This window comes from Vanacampus margaritifer, chromosome 11, assembly GCF_051991255.1.
Source record: "Vanacampus margaritifer isolate UIUO_Vmar chromosome 11, RoL_Vmar_1.0, whole genome shotgun sequence".
Classification (NCBI taxonomy): domain Eukaryota; kingdom Metazoa; phylum Chordata; class Actinopteri; order Syngnathiformes; family Syngnathidae; genus Vanacampus; species Vanacampus margaritifer.
In genome coordinates, this window is record NC_135442.1 from 12,419,629 (window position 1) to 12,432,337 (window position 12,709).

Genomic DNA, 12,709 nt, shown 5'->3' on the forward strand with positions numbered 1-12,709 from the left:
TATTGGATGAATTTGGCAATTATAATTTAAGCCTTCACACTCTAGCTCAGTCATCTACTGCCCACCTACTGCCCAAGTGGGGCCCAACAATGAAGCCCATGCCCAGCCAAAGCCCAACTAGAGCAAGTGGTGTACATACAGTACATACAAACTGTACATGTTCGCTGGGTTGATGGCGGTCTCTTTATGACAGGGGGCCTATCCCTACATTGCATCATCAATTATTTCACTTGTTTTGTTAGTGTTGACTGTCTTGATCAAACTTGCCCCCGCTGTGTGCTTCTGGCCTACATTTGCTACTCACGCATGCAAATCATGACCTCTCCCACAGTGGGTGGGTGTCTGTTGGTGTCACACACGGCTGAAGAGGGGGAGGGTCCCGGTCCAACATGCTGATAAGTTTTCAAAGAGTGATCTTTGTTCAACTGGTGAATTAACGAGGCGGACTGTTTTAGTTTTTAAATATAATTAAAGTTTTATTCCTCGTTGGGTGCCATAAGAAGTAGTCAAGGTGTGTTTATATTAATAATATATTTCTTGATTAATTAGATGCATTGTGCCCCCAGCACAAAGCCGTGCCTGCTTCCTCCACAGTGCCCGCCCATTCGGGTTCTACGTGGGCCGATAGTGGGAGATTGATTACGTCTCCGGGATTTGCCGTGGAGGGAGCACAGGGGCTGAGATTTGCTCTCTTATCAGCGGCACAAAAAAACAAAAAAAACGTGTGGGGGGTTAAAAAAGCAACTAACACGTACTTAAGTCAGCTTATTATTTTTATTTTGGGGATATTCTACGCCCAGTGTAGTGCGCTGTATCCCAAAAAGAGTCGCGCGGGACTTGAAGTGTTGAGTGAGCCGGAGCTCCTCCGCAGTCCGTGGATGTGTGCCGGTAGTACGCCGGGGAGTGGGTTGGGTCGCCCGGGTGCCTGGCACGCGTCCTCGGCGATAAGGTGAGCGGAAGAAAGGAGTCCCCGCTTCTTCTTTTTCTGAGGTGCTGGTTTGTGCTGGACGTTGGGGGAAGCGTGGGAGCACCTTGCGTGGATTTGTCTCGCCCACGAGCAGCTAGGATTCACCTTCCACTCTTTTTCCGGGTCCGGAGGAGACGCCGCTCGTTTTGTTCATCCAGAAGGGGCGACATCGTGGGGGTGGCTGAGCCGGCCAAGGCACGATGGCAACCGGTGTGCTCCTCGTCGCCTTCGCGCTACTCGGTAAGTCAACCATGAAGACATATTTAAGTCTCCTTGTACTGATTTCCCCCCCATTCATATCTGCTATCCACTGTTGGTCAGTCTTTTCCGCATGTACTGTACGAATTGTCAGTTTAACGTCAGGTGGAGATTACGGTGCATCAGTTAGTACTACAGCTGTTAAAGTCTATAATTATGTCCCTCAAGGAACACCGTTTGTACTACAAACCCTGTCATTAAAAAAACTACCCAAAAATATTTACATACGTTGACAAAACTACATCATACACATTTCATTAAAACCCTTTAAAACAATTTTCATCATATATTTAAAAAAAGGGAGCACATATTGGTCACCAAGGCAACTGAAATCTTTCAAGGCCTTCAAAGAGCACAGGTTGGATACTAAGCCTTTAAAGGAAAGTGTCAAGGGTACAAAAGACAGTGCGACTGCATTGACAAGCCACTTTAGAAATGCCTAATGATTTTTTCTCTCCCCTTAATGGATTTATATTCCGTCGCAATGTGACCCTTTCTGTCCAGCAAAGTAGAGAAGGCACAGATGGACCCTACAGGGCTAATTACGCTTATTCAAGGCTACTCTTTGAACATACAAAGACAACATTCATGTCCCCAAACTGTAAAAATCAAAGGTACCAAATCTATTGAGGGAAATCACTTCAACGACAAGCCAAAGGTGCTTTGATACTCCAGTGATACAAATTTTACTGCAAATCACTGCAATAATAACATGTGAGCAGATGTGCATGTGTGTGCATTGAACTAGGTTAATGTCATATTTAGACCTTAGTCACAGATTAACCCTATAGATGCTCGCAGTCCGGTGTGGATTGCCTGCTATTGTTAAGAGTTAACACACACACATGCACATCTCTGACACGCACCTGGATGATACATTACCTCAGGATATGACATCACTCAGCTTTGTCATACACGCAGACGTCTTTTTGCAAGTTTGTGGTTTACATTTGTCACCCAAGTTCTACTGTATTGGGTGTCTCACACAAGCTATGACACAGTATGACTGGTCGAAGCAAACATTCATAGTCACAAGCTCACTGGCACCAACGCACGCCCCCAAACAAACACCAGATGGCTTTTGCGCCTTCTTGAATACAGGAGGCCCGTCATCAACCGGGTGGGGGTTGAATGCCGGCGGGAGGAGGAGGGCTTCTACGGGCCCCCCGCACGGCCAAGAGGATTACCATTTGCGCCTGACTGCGTCTTGCCATCCCATTTCAGGCACTTTCACTAGGACACGAGTGGTTTTCCAATTGATAAACGCAACAGATTTTATCTACAGTAAAGGCCGGGAAAGTGCTGCTTCTGCTATTACATAATAAAATGAATCATACGGAGAAATTGGAAGCTGTTTGTGCGGGTGGTTGGTGTAGGTGTGTGTCGGTGTATGCGCATCATGGTTCAGGGGGCTTCACGATATTCTTGCAAGGTGATATGTTGCTTGCATTGTGGTGGATATTGATTCTGCAATAAGCGACATGATGCTGAAGTCATTGGCTTGTTTTTTTTATTGTCAGTCGAGGGGAAACAAGGTAATGGCTACTAATGCATTGCTTAGTGTTATGGTAATGACAATTATGTACAGCACAACCACTAAAAGTCGAATGGCCCAATTTGTGTCCAATTCAGGATTTTACAGTTTGAAAAAAATAAATGATGCAAAACTTGAGAATTCAAACAAAAGTGAAATAAGGTTTTGCCATGCCTTTGACTATTTGCGGTGGGGTAGGGACGAACCTTGCTGCAAATAGGGAAAATCAGGGATGTTCGATACCACTTTTTTTCAGGCTGATACCAGTACCACTACTCAACTTTTGAGTAGTCACCAACACAAAGTACAGATAGCACCAGAATTTGCCCCAAAACAATAACAGATCAGTTTAAAGAAACTTGCATGAAATTAATGGCAATTTTCTGTTTCAAATTTTCCTGATCATAAAACAGCCAGTATCGGCTGTCGCCGCGAATACCGAGACCATGAAATAGTCACGTCATCTGTCAAACAGCCGCAGTTGTCACAAAGTGCTTACAGAGCGCAAAGTATAAAACATTAACAATAATACAATTCATAGCAATTCAACAAATCATTTTCCATTCCTACATATCGTCGCTGCTATGTGAAAGAGGGAGAGATACCCGACACCTATATTTGGCATCGGTAATCGCCTGTCCCTAGTAAAAATAAATGAGTAATTGACACGCCCACTCCTGAAAAAGTTTATAAATGCCTATGGATGCCACAAGATGATGAGACGGTAATTTTTTGTCCTTTTTACTTTTATAGGTGTGTTTACATGTTACAGCACCCTCATTAAAATAAATTGGTTAACTTTGACATTTGCATGACAGTTAATAATGTTAAAATGTGTGGACAGGTAATTACAGGAAAGTGACAGGTTGACCCTGCAAAGTTTTTTTTCTCTCCATTATTTCCTGTGGGCAAAAGCTGTCTTAAATTGGAGGTCAACCAACATCCAGACAGGATTGTATCTGACCTTACTGTAATTTGGAGCTGTCCATCTTCCTTCTCTCCCAACTGGATAAGCCAAAAACAAGCAACTGCCAAGTTGAGCTCCCGGCAAAACACCGACTAGACAATTGCAATACGTTTTTCACACAGAAAAAGAAGAAGCCGATCTAGCCACAGGAGCTATCCACGGCATTCGTGTTACTTCACTTTACATCTTGCGTCAGGCCTTTTTTTTTTTTTTTTGCTGAGTTTGCAACCAGATGTGTGTTTATGTGTGAGATTATTTGTATGATGTAAACCCGACCAAGAGCGGCGCCCCAAGGCTTGCATGCTTGTTAGCTTTTCAAACATGGAGTGAGAATCTCCAGCATGTTTGTGTGTGTGTGTGTTGTAATCTGAAAGGTGTGTGGCTGACTGAACAATACCATTTTGAAAAAATGAAAAACTAACCTATAAATTATGTTAAACTAATATGAATATGTGCAAGGAATTTTAACTGTGTCAATTTGAGAGAGCCAGATAATTAGGTGCTCAGTCTGGATTTACACTGCATGTTGCAAATGACACTAATCAAATTTTTTTTAGCTCTTAATTTGAAACTTGGATGTGTCATGGCAGCAGAAAAAACAGAAAAACAGAGAGAAAAAAAACTCACTTGAAAATACTCAGATAAATTAGGCCTCTTAAACGTGGATACAAATCTGGCACCCTTCTATACTCAGCAAAAGATTAAACATGTTTATAATGCTACTTTTGAAGTGTGTCAATAATTTATACGAAAAATAAGTGATGACGTGGAGGGTTACCCTTTTTAAATTAATGTTAGGAACCGTCAGCCCAGGCCAACTAAATGATTTGTAATTTGTAAAAATTTGTATATTATTGTTTACCTCCATTTTGTTGTTGCCTGGAGTTGACCTTTTTTTTTCTTTTTTTTTTAAATTGCAGTAAAAAAGATAAGCCTGGTGGGCCACCAAGCTAATTAAGCACTGGAGGAAAAGATCACAAATCTGTAGCATAATCATTTGTACGTGTTGACTGCTTTTTAATTGGGCATGACTCGCACTACAATAAAAGCTTGGAAAATAGCTAAATATTTTAATAGAATGAAAAACAATTGCTGTTTTCTGTATAATGTTTTTTTTTAAGGCTCTGATGTTTTGATCAGCTTCTTCAATCCAAGAACTGGTGACAATAATCTTATCCCATTAAATTGTTTTTAAAAAAGAGAAAAGTTTAAATTAGTACTTAAACTGATTAAATTCAGTGGCTATAAAGCCATCCTCTCAATTTTGGGTCAATCAACCAGCATGAAAACATTTGTGTAACCAATATTTTTGGACCGTGTTTACAGCCATTACGCGTTGATTAGCTTTTCCATGTGGTGCCAAAACTCAAACACTCTATTTTCAATAATTCATACATTTTAGTGTTTCAAAGAGCTTTGTGGCGCTGTTGGTGTGCATTTTTAGTCCTAAGAGGAGAATCTGTAAACAATTTAAACAATGCATGCCTCCCATTTTGAGGGCGACTCTGAGGCATTTCAAACTGTCTGAGGATTCAAAGTTTGCAGGGCCACTCCCTGATGCCCAACCTTGTTCCTAATGAGACGCAACAGCTGATGCCTAACATGCTGTATGGTAGGGATTTTAAAGTGTGTGTTTGTGTGGTCACACCGTGAGTATCATGAGTCAGCTGTTACTACACTTGGAATGTCGTCCATGTGTCAGCTGACACAGTGGTGTGTGTAGTGGTCCCTGGATGAGTGGGTATACTCAAAATTTTACTTACCGGTACTGGTACTTTTTTTTGTATTTAAAAAAATATTATTTTTTGCTTCTAGAAAAACGCCCTGTTTTAAAAACAGTGACATGTAAGGAAATGCCGTCATTTGTAATTACGCACAATGATACAATTATCGTGAATCAATCAGGAGCAGTTTGTACTGTAAAATGTATTTATTATGAGGCAAACATGAATAATATGTTATCTACTATAAAAAAGTGCTTCATGTAAGTTAGGGCTAAGTACTAACTGTACTTTAAGTCACTGTTCAGAGTAGGCTATTCAATAACTTTGCTAAAGTTATTAAGACCTAAAAATAAGGGGGAAAAGCTTCATAAACACTGAGATAATCTCTGATCTATACATTTATTACGGTTTCAGCATAAAAGTCTTTGCAAACTGTGTTAATGATACAATTACGCATGTTCCCTACATTATCCTAATCGAGATAGTTTAGGTCTAATTCGATAACTTAAGTTGCTAACGTTAGGATAACATTACATTTCATAACGTTAGCCTAGCCTAAACGCACATTTTAACTACAATGTATTGGCGACAAAATCCTCCTCTGTACAGTACAGTCAGTCATATTGCTGCCAGTACGGTAGTTTAAAACTATGACTTTAAAACTTACCCGTGAATGATGTTTTCGTAGTATGTACAGTATGTTGCTTGGATACATGCCGTCACTCACTGGAAAGACGTTTATTTGTTTCCGCCTCACTCACATTTACTATCATTGCCCAGGAGGCGGAGTGACCTGTCAATCAACTGGAGTGGCATTGGCACCTCACGTATTAGCAATAAAGTCTTCGGCATAACCCGCCCAACACATTCTCTGATTGGCGCATCAGTCTTCATGTCTTTAGTCAACCAATAAGGCAGGAAGTGCAGGCCAGCCAGTTTGATGCAGCGAAGGGTGGGTCATGACCACTGATCTATATATTACTGGATAGCCGATAGCAGAACCGATCCAGTAATATATACATATCAGTCGTCATGGCTGAATGGTGCGCAAAAACTGCGCATCCAGGAGGATTCTGAAGTGGGTAGACACAAAATTGAACATTTAGAAGTGGGTAGATGCAAACTTGACTAAAAAAAAAAGAAGTGGGTATACACCGTATACCCACATAGTCCCTGGACTACACCACTGAGTTTACACAAGTGCGAGCGCTGTTGGGATTACAGGAAAAATTCCATAATTCCACTTTTGCAATGTTTTTTTTCCCCCCACCGTGAAACGTGCCTGTCTTCAGGAGGGGGGACATGTTCAGTCGTGCACCAGCCTGAGTTTTAGCTCCCTTTTGCCACCCCTCTTGTTATTCTCCCGCGCCTGCTTTATCCCGTAGTCGCGTGCGTCCTTGTTTGCGTCGTAAGCGCATCTTTGTGTGCACCCATGACAGCACGCCTTTTGTTCAGTTGTTTGAACAACATCGACTCAAGTGGCATGAAAACCCCCCCAGCAGAAGAGGCGGAAGACAATCGGCTTGTCAGTCACCTCTGTGATGGTTTCCTGTAAATAACGATGAAAGCTCAGGTGTGTGTTGAAAACCCGCGTCCATTTGCTGCGGGCTGAGATGTGTCTTTGTCGACGATCAATTGCGCTTGCGGAGGCACGTTGTCTAATGTTTGTCTTGGCTTTCGGATCAGATAAGGCCCACGCAAGAGCTACAGCAAGTTGGTCAATCGTGTTTTCTACCTATATGGCAATCTCCTGGCATGTAATACAGACTTCACGGCCTCCTCTGGAAGCTCACACCAAACCACCATGTTTTACTTCCATGGGATTCTCAGGCAAACATTTTTGTGCTTCCCCTGTTGACAAGGCTCTACTCACTATTGACAAATTTCTGTTGGCAAAATCAGCTACTGCGTGTAGCACCTCGTCTCAGCCACGGCTGTAAGTGGGCAGATACCATGTGGGTGACCACACACTGTACATTCTTTGTCACTCATTTTAACTTTGGAGCTCACATTCACAAGCTCATATTCTAACGTTGTGCTCTTGATACTCAACAGTATCCACTTTGCTGCTGAGCTCTCAGCGGTGAGTTGTCAGGCCCAGCAAGGCCTTATTTACTGGCCTAATCACGTGCAGTGCTAATAATTGTGCTAAAATATTACAGTATATTTATTCCCAGCAGTCTATTTTTTAATTATCTACTGTATTTCCAGTAGATTATTTTTCTCCACCAAAGCAGATTTCAGTCTCTGTGACTATGTTTACATGCAGTCAATAACCCTTTCAAAACCCCTTTGAAAGGCCATGTAATAAATGTGCAAAAACTCAAATATGCTCGCTCACTCTTCTGGTTTTCAAAAACCAGAATAAGACCCCTGCAATACTCTTTTTTCTTTTCTAACCGGAACGCGTCACTCCTTTGAATGGAACTCTGGTTTCTGTTCTGCAAATGCTCTGTTCAAAAGGAATCTTGGTCTTTCGAATATAGAAATTACTTGTATGTGCGGCGGCCATTTTATGTTGCCACTCGCTAAACCAATTCATTTCTCCACGTCGGAAATACACTAGCAGAGGTAAAGAAACATGGCGACGTAGCACTTAACCAAACTTGTAGAGCAAAGAAGAAACCTTGATAGTATGGTGAGTGACGTATAACGACTATAATGGCGCAAAATTGAGATGTATACTGGAGTAACTCTGTCTGCTCACACATGTAAATGGGTTATCCCAAATGTTTCAGACTCTGGAACATTGACTGCATGTAATCGTAGTCAATGTTGCCATGTCACTGACTGTAGTATGCCCAGGGCCTTCAGAATCAGCAGTGCTGATTTACGCTTTACAGGGGCCAGCTAGCTGGGTCGCAATGATGTCAGCATTTTCCCATCCTCTGATGGGTAGGTCAGAGCAAGCCATGTTTGGCTAATAAAACACTTGAGTACGTTTAATAATCAGCATCTCTTGTGGATATGATAGATTTATGTCGTTGTCATACTGCATTCAGCTGTGTTGTGGTTTCCCATGACTCGTTTCAAAAAGACAAACGGCATACAGGCTAAACTGAAGTTAGTTATGGGTAACCCTACAGATAATCGTTCTCACGCAGTGTAGTGAAGAGACACTCACCACAAACCTGAGACCCTGATATGATACTTCTCTCCACTTCATATACAAAGATAAGGGAGCATGTGAAATGAATCAAGGTCTTGAGGGAGGCTTCCTGTCTGCTGCAGTGATTCAGTAGAAAATGGCTGAAGGTAAAGCACCAGCGCAAGATAACTGACAGGACTCCTCCACATCTCAACTTCCTGCCAGGTTTTTTGCATGGCCTTTCCTCCTGAATTGTATCTCATGTTTTGGCAAAGCGACCTAAAAAAACCCACCCCCTTAGTGCTTCTGTTGGAACACTTCACTGTGTTCTTCTCAGCTGAATGAGTGGCCCTCCAGCTGCTTCCAGCTCCTCCTCCTCATCCTCATACTCCTCCAGTGAGTAGCCCCTGACCTCCTCCCCCACTCCAATTGCAAACAGTGCACTGCCCAGCCCAGCTCCTCTTCAAAGAAATCCAATTAGAAACTTCCCCCACCCGCAGGAGGATCCAAAAGAGATTTCCAACTCCCTTAAGGCCACACATTTTCTTTTCTATAAATGATATTTTATAACAAAACCAACTCTACCTAGAGGGTTTTTGTTATCACATTGTTAGAAATCACCTCTATCCTCACTCTCTTGACTGTAAACCACGTCTCATGACCAATGAACGATTCTGGCGAGTGTGTTAACTCCACACATAGCTGACAACACCACCGGACAATTGCTTCCTCCTGCACGTGTAGGTGGGAGCAAGGTAATAAAAGGCATAGTGTAACTACACTAAAGCTGTCATCATCGACAACAAGGTTAGCGATGCCGGTAATTCATTATCCCTGTTGCTACATGTCCATGTTGGCTTGTTTACCTCTGGAAATATGTTGTCTGAGAGTAACGTGCTGAATCTTGGAATTCGTTATGCTGCTCATAAGAGTGCAGACCTCCGAGGCCAAACAATCATTTATTGGATGTAATTTAGTAAATCCATGCACCTATGTAGAGACCTTAAAATTAATGCACAAGGAAAATGTTGAAAAATATCCACTCTTGCAATCCAAGAAAAGAGCTCTTTCTTAAACCCTGTTGACAAACGTAACCTCCGTCCATTAACTACCGCTTATCCAAGGTTGGGTCGCGTAGGCAGCAGCTTCAGCAAGGAAGCCCAGACATTCCTCTCCCTAACCATTTCATCCAGCTCCTCTGAAGGGATCCCAAGGTGATCTCAGGCCAACCGAGAGACGTAGTCACTCCAGTGTGTCCTGGAGTGTAACCCGAGCGTAACCTGCGTGGCAAAAATATTTATCTCAACCAATATGGAAAACAAGTAAAAACAAGCCACTGCTTTTGTGGTGATAATGGTCTTCCTGCCCTGAAAATGAAGATGCTTATCCCGGACACCATTTGGGCTAAAAATGGATGATAACGGCATTGTTCGGGACAACCTTTTTTACGACAACTGCATTCTGGAGCATGAAACTGCAAATATTTTGAAACTGGTCTCAAATTGAACATTTTTGTAAGCAAGACATTTTCTGTAGAGACACTGAAAGCACTCAATCTGAAAGTTAGAGGACATGTTAAGTATTACATAACAACCATGTGCGAGAATGGAACGTTTAGTCGTTTCAACCACTGCCTCCAACGAGCAAATTCCAAACCCAAATATCGTCGCTGCTATGTGAAAAACATTTGTGTTCATACCCCCCCCCCCCCCATTTTATTTTTTATTTTTTAGGTATTTCAAATGTCTGCATTTGGTTTCATTTTTAGGTTTTTGGGATGTCTGTATTCAGTTTCATTCAAAAAACATAAATATAAAAAACTGGGAAAAAAAGGGACAAAAGTGTTTTTCACATAGCAATGCACAAATAAAGGGTATTTAAAATAATAGTCCCTCACATAATAACACCAAAAGGGACACATTTCTTGTGGTAGTGCCTCTTGACACAATATGGGCAGTTATTGGCCCGGCATGCAGTTATCCAGTCTTTGTTGAAGATCCATGTGAAGTATCATTTTTGTCAAATGTACGCAAAACCTTTCAAAAACATTTTTTGCTAGAATGCTGTCGTGTAAGCATACCCTGAATCAGCCTAGATATTGCACAGAAAATTGTCAAACGTACCATGCAATGACTACACGAAAGTAAAAAAAATTACACGCAAAGCATACCAAATATTAAATGTTTTACACGGTTAAGTTGGCCTGGTTATGGACAATCAGTGCGTTTACGCTGCAGCCTCATTGGCAGATATCCGATACATATTGGCTTTTCAACCACATTTCAAAGAAACCTGATTCCGAAATAAAATTGTCCAATTCTATCCATTTTACGCTGCAAAGATGGACAATATATCTAAACTGTGCCACCTGAGAACAAAAACATTGAATTGTCACTTGCCAACCATGCAATGTAGATTTATTCCCTTTTCCGGTGTTGGCGTCTCACTTTTAGCACGTATTGGCATCATGACAGTGAATTGATTAGAGGGCGAATCTCCCTGTATGTAACAGCTGAAGCCACCTTGGACTGTTTACAGCACCTGCACTGCTTTGCCGAACAGACCAACTAAGACCCATCCCCCCCTTTGGGATTTTTGTCTGTTCCGCCCCTCTCGCTGTCAGGCTTTGAAAGTGATAATGAAGGGCCAGCCAGAGGCTTCCGCTTTACTTCTTCGCACACACATGCACACACAAAGATCACACTTCACAAGATGCTGCTATCGTTCATTGTAGTCTTGCTCCCCAGTCCCCACCTTCTTGTAACTATGGCGACCACTCCCCACCTGCAATGCGATGATCCATATTCAGTAACTCACACTCCCGATGTGCGCGACTAATTGTCTGCATGCGTTTTTTTTATTATTATTTATTATTCTAAAAGTACACTTTTGTTCCTACAAAGAGCATTCCGCTCAGGCTGGCATTATGCTCCGTTGATGTGCGTTCTCCCTACTTTTACAGCAAGAACCAAAGAGTTGAGTGTGTGTTTGTGTGTCTAATTGCTTATGCATAAATGCATGAATTCACAAGCACATGTCTTTTGCTGCCTCAAAGGCAAAATGACTGACAATGGCGTAAAAGTCTGTTTGAAGCGCACTAATTAATAGTTAATTAGTTTTTTTCCCCGATCTGCGGCTTAATCCGCAAACCTGCGAACTGATAGCGAGCTGCCAGTCACACAAAATCTCGCCAGTCTACATCAAGTAGACACAGCTTTCACGTCGCAATCGTGCATGAGCACAAGATGGATAATTAGAGACGACAGTGCAGTTTTTTGGGGAGTGTACGATTTTACTAATTAACACCAACGCTTAAAGTGATTGCGCTTGAACATGACACTATATTAGCAGTTTTTTTTTTGGGGTGTATGTGTGTTTGTTTATAATTTATAGTATTTGACTTGTTTAAGAGTGAAGTCTTTGTTGGATAAATGAGGCACGGGTGGGGGATGGGATGACTGGTGGGGGGAGCAGGTGTTCAAATGGAGTTAATGGGAGTGGCAGTAGCGTCTCTGTTAATGTAGGTGTGGTGGTGGTGTGTGTGTGTGTGTGTGGGGGGGGGGGATCAGTGTAAACCAGTTTTACAACATAGCTTTAACACCATTTCTTTTGCCCCCGCAGTTAGAAACCAAACCAGAAGGCTTAACGACCACATCAGAGCATAAACCGCCCGCCGTGTTTAAACACTAACTGATGCAGTGGTCATGTGACCACTCACAGCTATGTATAATGTGCCTCTCCGTGTAGCTTCAATGTATTTTGTGACACAGTTTAAACTGAAATTTGTTTGGGCTTTGAAACATTTTTTTCATTTAGGATATGGAGAATGAAACCGGATTCAAAATGTCGTCAACGTCAACAGATATTAACTGCACAGGCAAGATCCACACAGTGTTAATTTTAAAATATAACACTTAGTTTGGATGTTAATGACAAAGTCACAATGAATCTCATGTATGCCATCTTAACATTTGTATTTGCGTGTGTGTAGTGTAAAAGGGTGAAATTCCGAATTCTACGACCTTACTTGGAATCGATTGCTCAGTGGCCTACCAGGAAGTAGCATGACTGCTGTGACCACTCTGAAATCACTCCGCCAGCCCCGCTCCTATTGGATGCGCCAAGTGACATCACAGCTACGCTGCTCCCGAGTTGAACATTTTTCTACTTT

At 42.1% G+C, this 12,709-nt stretch overlaps 1 protein-coding gene across 3 annotated transcripts in view; it reads left to right on the forward strand.

Annotated features, from left to right (window-relative positions):
* Nucleotides 1-592: 592 nt before the first annotated feature.
* igsf3 (immunoglobulin superfamily, member 3) overlaps nt 593-12,709 on the forward strand; it is a 106,945-nt gene continuing 94,828 nt past the window's right edge. For 2 of the 3 annotated variants that reach the window (XM_077579433.1, XM_077579435.1), the window contains exons 1-2: nt 593-949; nt 1,099-1,207. In XM_077579433.1, the coding sequence (XP_077435559.1) occupies nt 1,168-1,207 (40 nt within the window). In that variant the 5' untranslated portion in view covers nt 593-949; nt 1,099-1,167. The remainder of the gene's footprint in view (nt 950-1,098; nt 1,208-12,709) is intronic. The other variant, XM_077579434.1, reaches the window with a different exon arrangement.